This window comes from Pseudorasbora parva, chromosome 4 (assembly GCF_024679245.1).
Source record: "Pseudorasbora parva isolate DD20220531a chromosome 4, ASM2467924v1, whole genome shotgun sequence".
Lineage (NCBI taxonomy): Eukaryota > Metazoa > Chordata > Actinopteri > Cypriniformes > Gobionidae > Pseudorasbora > Pseudorasbora parva.
This window is the reverse complement of record NC_090175.1, coordinates 9,507,410-9,526,959: the sequence shown is the minus strand read 5'-3', so window position 1 is coordinate 9,526,959 and position 19,550 is coordinate 9,507,410. Positions and strand designations below refer to the sequence as shown.

The window sequence follows — 19,550 nt, the reverse complement described above, 5'->3', positions numbered from 1 at the left end:
CAGCGGCTAAATCACATATTAAACAGACACGTTCAGTTTTTAATTGTAGTGTCTGTTCTCTAACTGAACTGATTTTATGAAAATGAACGTGGTCGTGGTGGGAAAGTGATCAGTGATTCAGTAATCTAGTAGGTGGCTTTGGGAGTGGCCTCGTAGGGCAGCGAAGCATTCTGGGAATTGTAGTCTTTCATCCCCATGAGACAAAAATACGTTTTCTGTCTTTTCTTTAGCACCAAATTAAAAAATAATTTCACATTTCTACTACATTGATGACCCAATTTAAATACAGATTCATCTTCCCAGCGCTGAATTCCCCTTTTAATCAGTTACTGCGTCCCAATTCGCCTAATGTTACTTATACTACAACCTAAAAGTATATACTCTTTTTGTGAAGAAAAAGTAGGCTACATACGTTTGAGTTTTTTTACTGTAACTGACAGATTCTGGCCAAAAAAACACAACATAGGAGTGGGTAGGAACAGAAGTCATTTTTCTGGGATCGGGATTTTCCCCCAGTTTTTCACGGGATTGGGATGGGACGAGATTTTTTTTTTTTTTTTTTTTTTTTTTTTTTTGTGGGAGTGAAACGGAAGAGATTTAAAAATACACTCCCGTGTCAGGCAAAGTGTGTAGCAGAAGAGTATGCTTTGGGACATACAAATTTGTCATGGACTCTGTCGCTTAGTTACGTGCATTTTTTTAATTTATTTTTTTACGATTCATTAAAAAGCATTAAATCATCATTCGGCACAAGTCTAACCTGGCAGGGATGGAAAGAACATTTCATTTTTTTTTCCATTAAAATACAGTGACATTAAATTATTCATGTTCTCTTTATTTAATATAATGCACCCATATGCATTCATGCAGTTTTAATAATAGTCATTACCATTCAAATCTTATCGTCTGAAAGCCAAAGATAGTAAACTTCAGTATTTTTTACTTTCTTTATTCAACATACAATATCACGCAATATTAAATATGGTAGTGCTGTAAATGAGTCCTACCTGTCACGTAATTCCTTTCTCTGCCCTTTCTTATCAAATTACCATGATGAGCTATACTGGGACCAACCACCTGGGGGCGATCAAAACGTTTGGCTTCAGTTTTTAACAGAGTGCAGCAGTCTTGCCCTGCGTCCAAATTCGCATTTTATCCATACTAAATAGTATTCGAAAATAATGTTAAAAAGAGTTTTCCAAAGATCGCGAATGGTTTACTATTTCTGGTCTGAATTCGAAGTGCCGATCGACGCATACTCTAATGGCTGATATTACCCACAACCCATTGCGAGCTGGACAAGGATTCAATTAGAACTGCAACGCGGATACAAAGTGTTAAAAAAACTACACTTAGTCCGACGGTTAAGTTTGGCCATTAACTTGATGATGCAAAAACTATGCATCATTTTATTTAAACTGCTAAAACACACGAGGAGAGTCTCTGCATTAAAGACCCACACATGGCAGATAAACGTGCGGCTAAATTTCTCTCAATAAGGTAGGAAATTAAACTGAATGTGGAGGATTTGTGGATCTGTGACGAATGTGACGATGATTGACGGTGATGGGATGCACGTAACTAGTGCTGCCTTCACGTGCTATCGGAAATTGGATAATTACGACTTCTGAAGTCGTTATTACGAGATCATTGCATTTAAGTTTGAAAATGGAGGCGATAAGGAAGTTTGATAAGGAGGCGAATTGTGACACAGCAATGGTTTTGCTTGAGACTAGCCTTCTAAGTGTCTATAGCGTCAAACAAATCATGAGAGGAAGACAAACGATAACACGACTTGAAGCAGCTACTGCGAGCAGCGCCCTCTGTTGGTGGAGTGAACCTGTGCTCTTTGCTTCTCTGCCTTTCTTGTCAAATTGGTGTTATTTTACTTTTGAATGTAACTGGGGCATTGCATGTGACATTTCCAGACAGGTACACCCCCCAAAAAACGGGCACTATCTCTGGAAAGCAGGATATTTGGTCACTCAGTATAGACTGAGTTGTGTTCCCGAGAGGCCTATCTCTGTGTGAAATAAAAGAGCTTGAGTGTGTAGGCGGTTTTTTGACACGGTATGTTAAATATGAAATGTTGCGGTTTGTTTTTCGTTGAACTGGGTGACAGAGCAACTTCTGTAAATAGATTACAATACAATAGTGATATCAGACAGCTGAGAACACACGTAAAGAGCACTTTTAGTCTCAGCGGGGATTGAATGTCATGCACAGGTTATGTGACACCTCAGAGAACCAGATTAGATGCTTAGTTACTAATAAAATACATTTTATATGAGTAGAAATACAGTGCTTTCAATATACATAATATACATAATATACACAAATAAAGCTATTTTTAAAATACAAATTTGCCAAAGCTTTTTTTTAAACCTATTTATTTAAAAAGTGCCATAACTATCATTCATCCAGGACTGTTTACATGCATAAAAGTCTAACTATATATTTTTAAGGTAACATATAGATAATATTTAATAAAAATAAAATATATAGAATAATTTAATATTGAATCATATTTAATTTTTTCACCTTTTAAAGTTGCCTCACTAAATTAAAAATGCATTTCCAAATTGTTTAGCATTATCAGTTACTTTTGGCTTTGATTGCACTCAAAAATCATAGGTGTGATTTGTAATGATGGTAACACCCCGTTTTCATTGCTTTGTCTTCTTCAACTCTGGATTAGCTGAATACTTGTCATCATGACATCTCATGGTTGCAAAACCTGTTCCAGCCCTATATATATAAAACAATGATCTAGGGCTGGTTCTGGTTATGATTGTGAATTATTTAAAATGTAATAATCAGATTATTAATAAAAGGACATTGCATTGTTTTAAAGTGGCTTGACAGAGAAGACAGTCCACCCTGAATACTGATCCTCCAAAAAAACACAACAAACCCCCAGCCAAAACCTGTTGATTTGGACAATTAATTAAATTAAATAGAAATAACGATTTCCAGATTGCTCAAATTCAATTAAACTCAACAATGTTACTAGAAGAAACCTGAAAACAAAAATTAGTGCTTTAAAACTCCACAAGATGTTTAGTTAGGGAAGATGCAGGATGAAACCTTGGGAGGAACCAAAACTCAAAGGGAGAGCCCATCATATTCTGGTTGATTCATGTTTTTTTTTTTTTTTAAACATTAAAAAAATCTCAGTATTAATGGTATGAATCAACAGCACAGGTGCAGCTGCAGGTGGAGGCGACTCTATCATATATAAGTCTGAAGGGTCACAGACAGAGAAGACTGAGGAACATCTGAAGACTCATTCATCTGTATCTCCAACCACAACATCTGGTAAGAGATTTAATCATACTATTGGTTAAGAAAGTGTTTGTATTTGGCTCGATTGAGTTTTGGTGGTTAGTTGTAAAACTATTTATCCATTTCTTATAGCTAATACAGCTCTGGAAAAAAATTGAGAAATTGAGAAATCAATGTTAAGTGGTCTCTTCATTTTTTCCAGAGCTTTACATATAGTAAAAATTACAAATAATAATATCTACATATTATTTTCTCGTTAGCATGATTATGTTATATTTTATTTCATAATTCCACTTAAAATGGTGAATTATTTTTCCCTTGGTTTTATTTCTAGAGATATGCTCTTGTCATTTTGCATCCTATCATCTGGAATGTAAAAGCAGTTCACCAAGTAAATTGTGTTTAATCTCCAGATCATCAGAGATGAAGTGTGTTCTTCCAGTGAAGATGTTGGTGGTGTTGCCTCTGGTTCTGTTGGTGTTCAGTGTGTGTGAGTCTTACCAGCCCCCTGGTTCACTTCTAAAACCACTTCTAAGACCTCCAATCAAACTGCCTAGTTTCTTCACCGTGGCACAGAAAACCTTCAAATCCACCACAATATCCACCTCAAAGCCAACCTCCACCTCAAGCCCCGCCTCAACTTATCCGGCAACTTCCACCACAAGCTCCACCGCAACATCCACCTTAACCTCCACTTCAAGCTCCACCTCGATAGCCACCGAAACCTCCACAAGACCCACCGAAACCTCCACCACAAGACCCGACAAATCTCCCATCAAGTCTCCCGACGAGTCTCCCATCAAGTCCCCCGAGAAGACTCCCATCAAGTCTCCGGATGAGTCTCCCATCAAGTCCCCCGAGAAGACTCCCATCAAGTCTCCGGATGAGTCTCCCATCAAGTCCCCCGAGAAGACTCCCATCAAGTCTCCGGATGAGTCTCCCATCAAGTCTCCCGAGAAGACTCCCATCAAGTCTCCCGAGAAGTCTCCCATCAAGTTTCCCGACGAGTCTCCCATCAAGTCTCCCGATGAGTCTCCCATCAAGTCCCCCGAGAAGACTCCCATCAAGTCTCCCGACGAGTCTCCCATCAAGTCTCCCGACGAGTCTCCCATCAAGTCTCCCGATGAGTCTCCCATCAAGTCCCCCGAGAAGACTCCCATCAAGTCTCCCGACGAGTCTCCCATCAAGTCTCCTGAGAAGTCTCCCATCAAGTTTCCCGACGAGTCTCCCATCAAGTCTCCCGACGAGTCTCCCATCAAGTCTCCCGACGAGTCTCCCATCAAGTCTCCCGAGAAGACTCCCATCAAGTCTCCCGATGAGTCTCCCATCAAGTCTCCCGACGAGTCTCCCATCAAGTCCCCCGAGAAGACTCCCATCAAGTCCCCCGAGAAGACTCCCATCAAGTTTCCCGACGAGTCTCCCATCAAGACTCCCGACGAGTCTCCCATCAAGTCTCCCGATGAGTCTCCCATCAAGTCCCCCGAGAAGACTCCCATCAAGTCTCCCGACGAGTCTCCCATCAAGTCTCCTGAGAAGTCTCCCATCAAGTTTCCCGACGAGTCTCCCATCAAGTCTCCCGACGAGTCTCCCATCAAGTCTCCCGACGAGTCTCCCATCAAGTCTCCCGAGAAGACTCCCATCAAGTCTCCCGATGAGTCTCCCATCAAGTCTCCCGACGAGTCTCCCATCAAGTCCCCCGAGAAGACTCCCATCAAGTCCCCCGAGAAGACTCCCATCAAGTCTCCCGATGAGTCTCCCATCAAGTCCCCCGAGAAGACTCCCATCAAGTCTCCCGATGAGTCTCCCATCAAGTCTCCCGACGAGTCTCCCATCAAGTCTCCCGACGAGTCTCCCATCAAGTCTCCCGAGAAGTCTCCCATCAAGTCTCCCGACGAGTCTCCCATCAAGTCTCCCGAGAAGTCTCCCATCAAGTCTCCCGAGAAGTCTCCCATCAAGTCTCCCAAGAAGTCTCCCATCAAGACTCTTATCAAGTCTCCCCACAAGCTTCCTCACAAACTTCTTCACAAGGTTCTTCAAAAGCTTCCCCACAAGCCTCACCATAACATCCACGTTTAAGCTCCACCACAGGCCCCATCCCAATCTCCACTCACCTGCAGGATAATAAAATGAACAAATAGTAATTTATGAGGGCTCATATTTTTCCCTGACATCCACTTAATGTTAGTAAACCTTTGTGTTTGTTTGTTTTGGGTTTTTCTCTGATATAATGATATGGTGTGTTCAATGTATCGTCTGTATGTATAATGAGTTATTTCATGTTTCATTCCATTTCAATAAATGCAAAGCAACATCAACACATTTGCATTCATCTGTAAATATATGTAGGTTGAGGTTTACAATTAAAACAATAAAATGAAATGCAAAAACCCATACCAGCGCAACATGAAGAGGGTGGGTCCATTAGTGCATATAGTAGTGCAACGCAGATTGCGTGATTCATAAATAATTGTGCAGTAAGACTTACAATAAAATTGAAGAACATCTTTGATTGTAATGAAGAAGAAAAAAAAACCTTATGAAAGCGGATTAGCACCCAGAACCTTTGACACAGTTTAACAAAAGTTATACCACCAGAGCACTGGGGATTTAAATATCAACCGAGATCTATATATTTATTCACTAATACGAAGAATCTCGAGTCTAATAATATATTTGACACAAATTAATGCAAATATTGTTTGCAAATATTCCCAAAAGGACTATTTTTCAACTAGAATTAGACCTAGAATTTTGTTCACTGTTCTGTTTCTTTATGCTTTATAAAAAATATTATTATTATTATTATTATTATTTTACATACCTTGCCCCCCCTCCCCATGTTCAAGACATGGTTATGGCCTAGTGTACCAATTTTAATCTCAACCTACTTCCTACTTGACATAGTTGGTTACAAACTAACTAGCCTACTTTTTTTTGTTGATACAGAACAAAGCAAAATCTTGCATCATTCTGCTCAGGTTTTCGTACCGAAGTGGACACATAAAGACCTCTAATGTAATTATTTTAACACAGTTCTCCTCCCAGCATTGTCAGCCTGTCCATCATCTTTTTATGATGTAGTCTCGAGGTGTCACATTACATGTACTTGACATCCAATCCCTTCAGACACAAAAACACTTTTTCTGATGTTACTGTCTGCACAAAACTTCATTGTCTTAATTTCTTGAATCTGTGCTCTGAAAGCCAAACCGTAACACTATACAGAACATAAAGTGACATAAAACCTCCTACATACTGACACACAACCCTTCAAACTCTTACTTCACACAAGCCACTGACGTATTCGAGGTTTAACAGACGGCCGTCTCAGGGGAACAAGTGGCTCTATATCTACACATTCGGCTCATCTACTCACAATCACTCCCGGTAAGAGAAACACTCAGAGATCATGGGAATCCATCCAGGCATGAAGATGTTGGCAGCTGTGGTTGTTTTATTCCTGGCGGTCGGTGTCAGTGACAGCGTGATTCTCAATAAATGTGAGCTGAAGCAGAATCTTCAAGCAGGCCTTGCACTGTCTCCGAATATGACCGACATGCTGGCGCAGAGTAAGTCTACATCCACAGCTTAATATCTGACGTGAGATACCGAACACTGATGCCTCTGTAGATTAATATAGTTAATATTGTTTTACAGTTTGCAGGTGAGCATATTGATTTTGGTCACTTATGGAAAAGTGTGGCTGTGATTTTCTTCTAAAATGACCTTTTAAGTTTTACCGAATAAAAAGGACGTTAACTGTAACGATAATGATAAAGATATCACTTCGTTTCCAAAAGAGTTTTTTTCTGCAGTGAACTTCTGCGGTGAACTAACAGCCAACCAGAACTGCTTGAGCATTTTAAACAACAGTTTTTTTTAAACTACAGGCAAAAAGATTTTAAACTTTTTATTCTTACAATTCCGATTTATAAAGTCAGAATTGCGAGATGTTAAAGTCTGAATAAGTCAGAATTGCAAGTTTGCATCTCACAATTCTGACTTTATATCTCACAATTCTGACTTTATATCTTACAATTCTGACTTTATATCTTACAATTCTGACTTTATATCTTGCAATTCTGACTTTATATCTTACAATTCTGACTTTATATCTTGCAATTCTGACTTTGTGCAAATCTGACTTTATATCTTGCAATTCTGACTTTGTCGCAATTCTGACTTTATATCTCGCAATTCTGACTTTATATCTCTCAATTCTGACTTTATATCTCTCAATTCTGACTTTATATCTCGCAATTCTGACTTTATATCTTACAATTCTGACTTTATATCTTGCAATTCTGACTTTGTCGCAATTCTGACTTTATATCTCGCAATTCTGACTTTGTCGCAATTCTGACTTTATATCTCGCAATTCTGACTTTGTCTCAATTCTGACTTTATATCTTGCAATTCTGACTTTATATCTCTCAATTCTGACTTTATATCTCGCAATTCTGACTTTGTCTCAATTCTGACTTTATATCTCTCAATTCTGACTTTATATCTTGCAATTCTGACTTTATATCTCTCAATTCTGACTTTATATCTTGCAATTCTGACTTTGTCGCAATTCTGACTTTATATCTCGCAATTCTGACTTTGTCGCAATTCTGACTTTATATCTCGCAATTCTGACTTTATATCTTGCAATTCTGACTTTATATCTCTCAATTCTGACTTTATATCTCGCAATTCTGACTTTATATCTCTCAATTCTGACTTTATATCTCGCAATTCTGACTTTATATCTTACAATTCTGACTTTATATCTTGCAATTCTGACTTTGTCGCAATTCTGACTTTGTCGCAATTCTGACTTTATATCTCGCAATTCGGACTTTGTCGCAATTCTGACTTTATATCTCGCAATTCTGACTTTATATCTCGCAATTCGGACGTTGTTGCAATTCTGACTTTATATCTCGCAATTCTGACTTTGTCGCAATTCTGACTTTATATCTCGCAATTCTGACTTTATATCTCGCAATTCTGACTTTATATCTCGCAATTCTGACTTTATATCTCGCAATTCTGACTTTATATCTCGCAATTCTGACTTTATATCTTACAATTCTGACTTTATATCTTATAATTCTGACTTTATATCTTGCAATTCTGACTTTGTCGCAATTCTGACTTTATATCTCGCAATTCTGACTTTATATCTCACAATTCTGACTTTATATCTTACAATTCTGACTTTGTCGCAATTCTGACTTTATATCTCGCAATTCTGACTTTATATCTCACAATTCTGACTTTATATCTCTCAATTCTGACGGCCCCACTTTATATTAGGTGGCCTTAAGTACTATGTACTTACATCAAAAAATAAGTACAATGTACTTACTGTGTTCAAATTGTATTGCAAAGCAGCTTTACTGATATTGAGATGGGATACATGTAAAGTTAGGGACAGGTGTGGTGGTGTGGGTCATTTTAAGGGTAGGGTTAGGTGTAAGGGAAGTGCCAACTGTGTAATTACAAATGTAACTACAGAAATTAATTACAGACGTAATTACATGCAGGTATTTTTTTAAATATAAGTACAATGTAAAAACATGTATGTACACAATAAGTGCATTGTATCAAATGATAAATTAAAATGTTAGTACATAGTAGTTAAGGCCACCTAATATAAAGTGGGTCCATTCTGACTTTATATCTCGCAATTCTGACTTTATATCTCACAATTCTGACTTTATATCTCACAATTCTGACTTTATATCTTGCAGTTCTGACTTTGTCGCAATTCTGACTTTATATCTTACAATTCTGACTTTATATCTTGCAATTCTGACTTTGTCGCAATTCTGACTTTATATCTCGCAATTCTGACTTTGTCGCAATTCTGACTTTATATCTCGTAATTCTGACTTTGTCACAATTCTGACTTTATATCTTGCAATTCTGACTTTGTCGCAATTCTGACTTTATATCTCGCAATTCTGACTTTGTCGCAATTCTGACTTTATATCTCACAATTCTGACTTTATATCTCACAATTCTGACTTTATAACTCGTAATTCTGACTTTATATCTCGCAATTCTGACTTTATATCTTACAATTCTGACTTTATATCTTGCAATTCTGACTTTGTCGCAATTCTGACATTATAGCTTACAATTCTGACTTTGTCGCAATTCTGACTTTATATCTCGCAATTCTGACTTTATATCTTACAATTCTGACTTTATATCTCGCAATTCTGACTTTATATCTCTCAATTCTGACTTTATATCTCGCAATTCTGACTTTATATCTTACAATTCTGACTTTATATCTTGCAATTCTGACTTTGTCGCAATTCTGACATTATAGCTTACAATTCTGACTTTGTCGCAATTCTGACTTTATATCTCGCAATTCTGACTTTATATCTTACAATTCTGACTTTATATCTCGCAATTCTGACTTTATATCTCTCAATTCTGACTTTATATCTCGCAATTCTGACTTTATATCTTACAATTCTGACTTTATATCTTGCAATTCTGACTTTGTCGCAATTCTGACATTATAGCTTACAATTCTGACTTTGTCGCAATTCTGACTTTATATCTCGCAATTCTGACTTTATATCTTACAATTCTGACTTTATATCTCGCAATTCTGACTTTATATCTCACAATTCTGACTTTATATCTTACAATTCTGACTTTATATCTTGCAATTCTGACTTTGTCACAATTCTGACTTTATATCTTACAATTCTGACTTTATATCTTGCAATTCTGACTTTGTCACAATTCTGACTTTATATCTCGCAATTCTGACTTTGTCACAATTCTGACTTTATATCTTGCAATTCTGACTTTGTCGCAATTCTGACTTTATATCTCGCAATTCTGACTTTGTCGCAATTCTGACTTTATATCTCACAATTCTGACTTTATATCTCACAATTCTGACTTTATATCTCGCAATTCTGACTTTATATCTCGCAATTCTGACTTTATATCTTACAATTCTGACTTTATATCTTGCAATTCTGACTTTGTCGCAATTCTGACATTATAGCTTACAATTCTGACTTTGTCGCAATTCTGACTTTATATCTCGCAATTCTGACTTTATATCTTACAATTCTGACTTTATATCTCGCAATTCTGACTTTATATCTCGCAATTCTGACTTTATATCTCGCAATTCTGACTTTATATCTCACAATTCTGACTTTATATCTTGCAATTCTGACTTTATATCTCTCAATTCTGACTTTATAGCTTACAATTCTGACTTTGTCGCAATTCTGACTTTATATCTTACAATTCTGACTTTATATCTCGCAATTCTGACTTTATATCTCGCAATTCTGACTTTATATCTTACAATTCTGACTTTATATCTTGCAATTCTGACTTTATATCTTACAATTCTGACTTTATATCTTACAATTCTGACTTTATATCTCGCAATTCTGACTTTATATCTTACAATTCTGACTTTATATCTTGCAATTCTGACTTTGTCGCAATTCTGACTTTATATCTCGCAATTCTGACTTTATATCTCGCAATTCTGACTTTATATCTCGCAATTCTGACTTTATATCTTACAATTCTGACTTTATATCTTGCAATTCTGACTTTGTCGCGATTCTGACATTATAGCTTACAATTCTGACTTTATATCTCGCAATTCTGACTTTATATCTTACAATTCTGACTTAATATCTTGCAATTCTGATTTTGTCACAATTCTGACATTATAGCTTACAATTGTGACTTTATATCTTGCAATTCTGACTTTGTCGCTGTTCTGACATTATAGCTTACAATTCTCACTTTATATCTTGCAATTCTGACTTTATATCTCGCAATTCTGACTTTATATCTCTCAATTCTGACTTTATATCTCACAATTCTGACTTTATATCTCTCAATTCTGACTTTATATCTCTCAATTCTGACTTTATATCTCTCAATTCTGACTTTATATCTCACAATTCTGACTTTATATCTCGCAATTCTGACTTTATATCTCTCAATTCTGACTTTATATCTCACAATTCTGGCTTTATATCTCGCAATTCTGACTTTATATCTCTCAATTCTGACTTTATATCTCACAATTCTGACTTTATATCTCGCAATTCTGACTTTATATCTCTCAATTCTGACTTTATATCTCACAATTCTGACTTTATATCTCTCAATTCTGACTTTATATCTCGCAATTCTGACTTTATATCTCACAATTCTGACTTTATATCTCGCAATTCTGACTTTATATCTCTCAATTCTGACTTTATATCTCACAATTCTGACTTTATATCTCGCAATACTGACTTTATATCTCTCAATTCTGACTTTATATCTCGCAATTCTGACTTTATATCTCACAATTCTGACTTTATATCTCGCAATTCTGACTTTATATCTCGCAATTCTGACTTTATATCTCACAATTCTGACTTTATATCTCGCAATTCTGACTTTATATCTTACAATTCTGACTTAATATCTTGCAATTCTGATTTTGTCACAATTCTGACTTTATATCTCACAATTCTGACTTTATATCTCGCAATTCTGACTTTATATCTTACAATTGTGACTTTATATCTTGCAATTCTGACTTTGTCGCTGTTCTGACATTATAGCTTACAATTCTCACTTTATATCTTGCAATTCTGACTTTATATCTCGCAATTCTGACTTTATATCTCTCAATTCTGACTTTATATCTCACAATTCTGACTTTATATCTCGCAATTCTGACTTTATATCTCTCAATTCTGACTTTATATCTCTCAATTCTGACTTTATATCTCACAATTCTGACTTTATATCTCGCAATTCTGACTTTATATCTCTCAATTCTGACTTTATATCTCTCAATTCTGACTTTATATCTCGCAATTCTGACTTTATATCTCTCAATTCTGACTTTATATCTCACAATTCTGACTTTATATCTCGCAATTCTGACTTTATATCTCTCAATTCTGACTTTATATCTCGCAATTCTGACTTTATATCTCTCAATTCTGACTTTATATCTCTCAATTCTGACTTTATATCTCTCAATTCTGACTTTATATCTCGCAATTCTGACTTTATATCTCTCAATTCTGACTTTATATCTCTCAATTCTGACTTTATATCTCGCAATTCTGACTTTATATCTCTCAAGTCTGACTTTATATCTCGCAATTCTGACTTTATATCTCTCAATTCTGACTTTATATCTCGCAATTCTGACTTTATATCTCTCAATTCTGACTTTATATCTCACAATTCTGACTTTATATCTCGCAATTCTGACTTTATATCTCTCAATTCTGACTTTATATCTTGCAATTCTGACTTTATATCTCGCAATTCTGACTTTATATCTCGCAATTCTGACTTTATATCTCTCAATTCTGACTTTATATCTCACAATTCTGACTTTATATCTCGCAATTCTGACTTTATATCTCGCAATTCTGACTTTATATCTCACAATTCTGACTTTATATCTCGCAATTCTGACTTTATATCTCTCAATTCTGACTTTATATCTCGCAATTCTGACTTTATATCTCGCAATTCTGACTTTATATCTCTCAATTCTGACTTTATATCTCGCAATTCTGACTTTATATCTCGCAATTCTGACTTAATATCTCACAATTCTGACTTTCTCGCAATTCTGACTTTATATCTCGCAATTCTGACTTTATATCTCACAATTTTGACTGTTGCAGTTCTGACTTTGTCACAGTTCTGACTTTATAACTTGCAATTCTGACTTTATATCACGCAATTCTGATTTATATCTTGCAATCCTGACTTTGTCGCAGTTCTGACTTTATATCTGTCAATTCTGACTTTGTCACAATTCTGAATTACAATTGTGAGATTAAAAAGTCACAATTATCTTTTAAAAAGTTATATTCTCTGGTGGAAACCAGCTGAGACTGCGGCTTGACAGAACTGCAGCGCAGGCTTTGAATAAACAGAACAGTATCGTGCGTTGGTGTGGATGCTATTGGTTGTTACCATTTATCGTTCTTGTTGTAAACAGGCCTAATCGGAAACTCTCTTTTACAGTTGTGTGTCACGTCAATCTGACGTCTAACTTCAATACCAGCGCCATTAAGACGATCAGTGAGCCTCAAAAGCCAGATGAAAATCGAGGTCCTCGTAAAGGCAGGTTTGTCAGGAGCCAAGGAAAAAATAAAGGAAAGTGGAAAGTGGAAAGTGGCGAGGACAAAGATGAGTACTGGACCTTTTATGGTTTGTTCCAGCTTAGTGACGAAGTGGCGTGCAGCTCCTCTCGAGGTCATTCACTGAACCTCTGCGGACTGACCTGCGACAGTGAGTATATTCACTTTTACTAACACAGATGCTCTATATTCGTATTCATATTATATTTATATTCAGATATGTCATCAAAAATGACAGTAAAGGCATTCGTGATGTTACAAAAACACATTTGGTCAGAACCTCCAGTAAATTACGTGTTCTTTTGTTTAGTTTGTCTGTTCGGAAACATGCAATCTTTGTTTGGAAAAGAAAGAAAAAAAGTGATTCTCAATTTATTTAGAAAGCTAGTGGTTTCCACAAAAATATGAAGCAGTTTAAATATTGATAATTACCTGAAATGTTTATTAAACATGAATCATATTAGAATGATTTCTGAAGGATCATTGTTTTGAGGCTTTTAAAAATGACTAAAGCTAAACTAAACTATCATTAAAGCAACTAAAAAATGAGGAGTGCCTTAAAGCTCTCTAAATTACAGGCAATATGGATTAGCCCCTCCAGAAATCTAATTTACTCTGTTATAATTTTCCATTCATGTTCGCTAGTTTTTTGTTTTTGTTTTTTTTTTAAGTTTTTTTTTCGTGTTATGTTATTGTTTTCTTGTTTGCAATATGCTGCTTGGTTGTATTATTAATGTCTGTCATTGATCATTTTAATGTCAATTTGTTATTTGAAATAATTCAATAACATTTTTTTTTAAATCTGAAGGATCATGTGACTTTGAAGACTGGAGTAGTGATGCTGAAAATTCAGCTTTGATCACATGAATAAATTATGTTAAATATATTTGAATAGAAATAGGAATTGTGATATTTCACAATATTAGTGTTTTTACTTAGTTTTTTATATGCAGCCTTGATGAGCAGAAGAAGATATATATAGTATTTATTTGTGTGTACACTCTTAAATGCATGTGATTTTTCTTTTTTCTTTCTCAGAGCTGCTTGATGATAACATCAGTGATGACTTGGCCTGTGTGCAGGTCATTATAAATAAAATGTGAGTAAAATTGCTTTTAATAATACACATAAATGTCAGAAAATACTATTATTGTATAAAGCTAGTATTTTCACATCTCTAGTGTGGTGTGCTTTAACAATATTCATTCAAATATTCATGAAATGTGTTTGTAGATGTTTGAATTATTATTAATTTTGCACTGTAGTGTGAACATTTATTCCACATAGAAATTATATTAGTAGTAAATCCTCATAAGGCAGGCGAGTGTGTGTCCTGAAACTGTGTTCATCTGACTATAACAGGACTACAGTGATTTCTGACCGTAAAGCTGCTAAACGCATCCACAAAATGTAAGCATAAAACACATGTTTAACAACTAATATAATACAGCAATTAATGAAAAACATGAATGCATTGCCATTTACTGTTGTTGAATGCAAAACGGATACCCTATAGCCACTGTGGATAATTTCGGTTCTTAAAAAGCACTGCAGTCTTTAATGTCCGGGTCTTTCCTTTGACAGGATCTCATTGCTCTACCAGCCGGAGTGCGCCACTGCAAAGGCCTCTACCTACTTCCTTGACTGTCCATAAACCTGAGCTTTACACTTCTTGATTTGAACACTGAAACTTGACATGCCCTGCTTTAGTTTTACATTTATGTACTTTACTTTAGACAACAAATCCTAGCACAGGTAGCTTGTGTGTCTTCGAGTCATTAAATCCTTTTGAAACGCAGTGTTGTGCTCATGAATTTCATTCATTCAAACATTATGTGGTGTAAAACATATGGCTTTTGAGAAGGTGTGTAAAAGATTTGGTGGTTGGTTTGTCGAATGACGAATTGGTGGTTCTTTTATTGGCTAATCTGTGGTTCAGATGAGTAAAATACGGTATTTTTGACACACTTTGTGTTACGCAGTAGCTATTGCGTGGGCAATGTGTTTGTTAACGAATGGACTGTGACACGGAAATAAATGACACCCTTATTTTTTAGTAATTGGATAGTACTTGGATAATAATAATAAAACACAAAAATAAATATGTAGTTTTTATTAATCTGTTCCACATTCATCACAAAATGTGCCTGCATTATATCAACACCATTAGATGTGTCAGATATTTAATATACTATTAATATTGACAAATCCAGCCTCTCTCTCTCTCTCTCTCTCTCTCTCTGTCTCTCTCTCTCTCTCTCTCTCTCTCTCTCTCTCTCTCTCTCTCTCTCTCTCTCTCTCTCTCTCTCTCTCTCACACACACACATACACACACACTTGACTCCCCATAGGCACAATGGTTTTTATACTGTACACACCATATATCTGCTTGTATACACTAACCCTAAACCTACCCATCACACAACACTTTCTGCATTTTTATATTTTCATAAGAACTCATTCTGTGTGATTTATAAGCTTTTATATGTACACATGGGGACCTCAATTTACATGAGTCCACTCTCACTGCACACACACACTAACAGGCACACACATTTGCACTTGTATACACTCACCTAAAGGATTATTAGCAACACCTGTTTAATTTCTCATTAATGCAATTATCTAATCAACCAATCACATGGCAGTTGCTTCAATGCATTTAGGGCTGTGGTCCTGGTCAAGACACTCTCCTGAACCCCAAACTGAATGTCAGAATGGGAAAGAAAGCTGATTTAAGCAATTTTGAGCGTGGCATGGTTGTTGGTCCCAGACGGGCCGGTCTGAGTATTTCACGATCTGCTCAGTTACTGGGATTTTCACACACAACCATTTCTAGTGTTTCTAAAGAATGGTGTGAAAAGGGAAAACCATCCAGTATGCGGCAGTCCTGTGGGCGAAAATGCCTTATGGATGCTCGAGGTCAGAGGAGAATGGGCCGACTGATTCAAGCTGATAGAAGAGCAACTTTGACTGAAATAACCACTCGTTACAACCGAGGTATGCAGCAAAGCATTTGTGAAGCCACAACATGCACAACCTTGAGGCGGATGGGCTACAACAGCAGAAGACCCCACCGGGTACCACTCATCTCCACTACACATAGAAAAAAGAGGCTACAATTTGCACAAGCTCACAAAATTGGACAGTTGAAGACTGGAAAAATGTTGCCTGGTCTGATGAGTCTCGATTTCTGTTGAGACATTCAGATGGTAGAGTCAGAATTTGGCGTAAACAGAATGAGAACATGGATCCATCATGCCTTGTTACCACTGTGCAGGCTGGTGGTGGTGGTGTAATGGTGTGGGGGATGTTTTCTTGGCACACTTTAGGCCCCTTAGTGCCATATGGGCATCGTTTAAATGCCACGGCCTACCTGAGAATTGTTTCTGGCCATGTCCATCCATTTATGACCCCATGTACCCATCCTCTGATGGCTACTTCCAGCAGGATAATGCACCATGTCACAAAGCTCGAATCATTTCAAATTGGTTTCTTGAACATGACAATGAGTTCACTGTACTAAAATGGCCGCCACAGTCACCAGATCTCAACCCAATAGAGCATCTTTGGGATGTGGTGGAACGGGAGCTTCGTGCCCTGGATGTGCATCCCACAAATCTCCATCAACTGCAAGATGCTCTCCTATCAATATGGGCCAACATCTCTAAAGAATGCTTTCAGCACCTTGTTGAATCAATGCCACGTAGAATTAAGGCAGTTCTGGAGGCGAAAGGGGGCCAAACACAGTGTTAGTATGGTGTTCATAATAATCCTTTAGGTGAGTGTATAATATATAAAGCTTTTTCAGTTAATGATGCACTATGACATGGCATGCAGGCAAATAAGTGCAGTGACACTTAGTGGTCTTTAATGTGGTCTTTATTAAAAAATACTTTAGAAGACTACATGACTGATGACTATAATGCAAAACCTGTCAGGACTGTGCTTTATGTTTGAATGCAAACCAGGACTGATGCAGTCATGCAGATATAAGAAATGACGTGTTAATAGACTGATTAACTGTTAAAACGTGTGTCTAACTAGGCAGTATTTCAAAGTAAAACACATGGTGATTACTTCCTGAAAACACGTAGCCTACTACTGTAAATACTGTACAAGCTCAAAGATGTACTCTCATGACAATGTATAATACATTGCTTTAATTCAAAACTAACATGAATATCGAGATATCTTTTTTATTCTGTGTATGGTTTTATTATCTTACAGTATAAAAGACCCTGCCAAATTCAGTTAAGATGTCTATAGGGAGGACCGGGGCTAATTGTCACACTTTCTTTACTCAAGTGTATATTTTTCACTTGAGGTATATTTTTAGAAAGATAACTTAGGCACAACATAACTTAAAGGGATAGTTCACCCAAAAATGACCCTATTACTTCCGTCTGGTAAGGTCAAACTGGCGCGATCATATTTATATATATATGACGCTAGATGAGATTCGCCTGGATATGAGGTAAAAAAAAACAAAAAACATAAATACTGCTGTGTTTCTCACAGAATCCGATCGGTTCGTGTCTTAAGACATCAATGTGTCGTCTAGCCTGACAAGCCGGACCCACATCAAGATGTTTGGTCTGGAAACTCACCATTGACGGCTCAATCCGAGGGGCGGATAAACGGTTGTCTTTCAAACTCCCTCTGCACGCGATAGGATAGCGCTACACCAACCAGAGCAACGAAGGTGAAACAGAGCTTGTTGACAGATTAAACATTCGCCGTATCCGGTCGGCTAAACTCCAAACACATCTTCCCTTTTTAAGAATGACTTCAGTGCCGTTCTTTGTTCTTTTCTCAGAGAAAAGCTTAACTCCAAGTCTTCCAGTCGCGGTCAAAGCTGATTCGAAAGACCGGTGCCATTCGCCAGTTTCTGTGTTTACTAGAAGCACGCAAACGCAACTCGGCCGTCGTCATTATGGCCCCGCCCACCGACTCTATACACGATGTGATAGGCCCGTCCAGATTTAGAGGAATACAGCTCAGAAGGGTATTGAGAGTTCCTAGACGACACTTGCGGGCAGATTAAATTTGCTGCCGCTAGATGTGTCGTCAGGAGCAGCAGGGTTTTTGTGCATGTTGTCTAACCGTGCGTTCACACCGCCGCCGGCGAGAGCGTCAAAATTCGCTCTTGCCACCCCGCCAATGACGCTGTAGAAAGCTTTGTGGACGCGCTGCCACTCTGACGTAGATCGAATGATTTTTCTTTTTTTAAACTGTATTTAAAGAGGCCGCAAATCAAACAAGCATGTTGATGGATAGACTGACCACAAGTAGGGAATAAATTAACTTCATGAAATCATTTAAATGTGCAAGAAAGAATGAATTGCATACCCGCTGAACAACAAGCGTTCTAACGCCTATAAAATAGTGTTGTGCGACTTCTACACAACAAATTACACATCACTATGAATGATCTCGTCATAAATGATAGGAAAACCCGCACTCAACTTCTCTTATATTTTGCTTTCTCGCCGGAGCTCGCCGCCCGGCTCCCATTGAAAATGAATGACTTCCGGGCCAACTTGCCGCTCTTGCCGCCGGCGGTGTGAACGCACAGTAAGTATGCTTTTTTTACCCTCATAGAGTTGTACCATCACCCTCGTAGACCCATTCACATGCATTATGACTGGCAGACTTCAACGGTTGGAATTAAAAATCTTCATTTGTGTTCTACTGAAGAAACAAACACGCCTACATGTTGGATGCACTGGGGGTCAGCAGATAAACATCACATTTTCATTTTTGGGTGAACTATCCCTTTAACCTTTTTCTTTGCAATATTTTTATTTATTTTTAGTTTAACAGACAACCATAAAATAAGCATGTGTGTATACACTCTAAAAATGCTGGGTTAAAAACAACCCAAATTGGGTTAAAAATGGACAAACCCAGCAATTTGGTTGGTTTATCTCAGTGAATATTAAATGTTAAATGTTTGCTTAAAATAACCCAAGTGCTGGGTTAAAATAACCCAATAGCTGGGTTTGTCCATTTTTAACCCAAATCGGGTTGTTTTTAACCCAGCATTTTTTAGACTGTAGCCCACGTTAGCCCTTGTGAGTTGTGACATCTTCTGTGTGT

At 37.0% G+C, this 19,550-nt stretch overlaps 1 protein-coding gene across 1 annotated transcript; it reads left to right on the top strand.

Annotated features, from left to right (window-relative positions):
• Window positions 1-6,663: 6,663 nt before the first annotated feature.
• On the top strand, window positions 6,664-15,276 carry LOC137073888 (alpha-lactalbumin). The gene is made up of 5 exons (XM_067442600.1): window positions 6,664-6,854; window positions 13,333-13,599; window positions 14,487-14,547; window positions 14,811-14,858; window positions 15,033-15,276. Exons 1-5 carry the CDS (start codon window positions 6,695-6,697, stop codon window positions 15,100-15,102), a joined length of 606 nt encoding a protein of 201 aa, XP_067298701.1. The 5' UTR covers window positions 6,664-6,694; the 3' UTR covers window positions 15,103-15,276.
• Window positions 15,277-19,550: the final 4,274 nt, after the last annotated feature.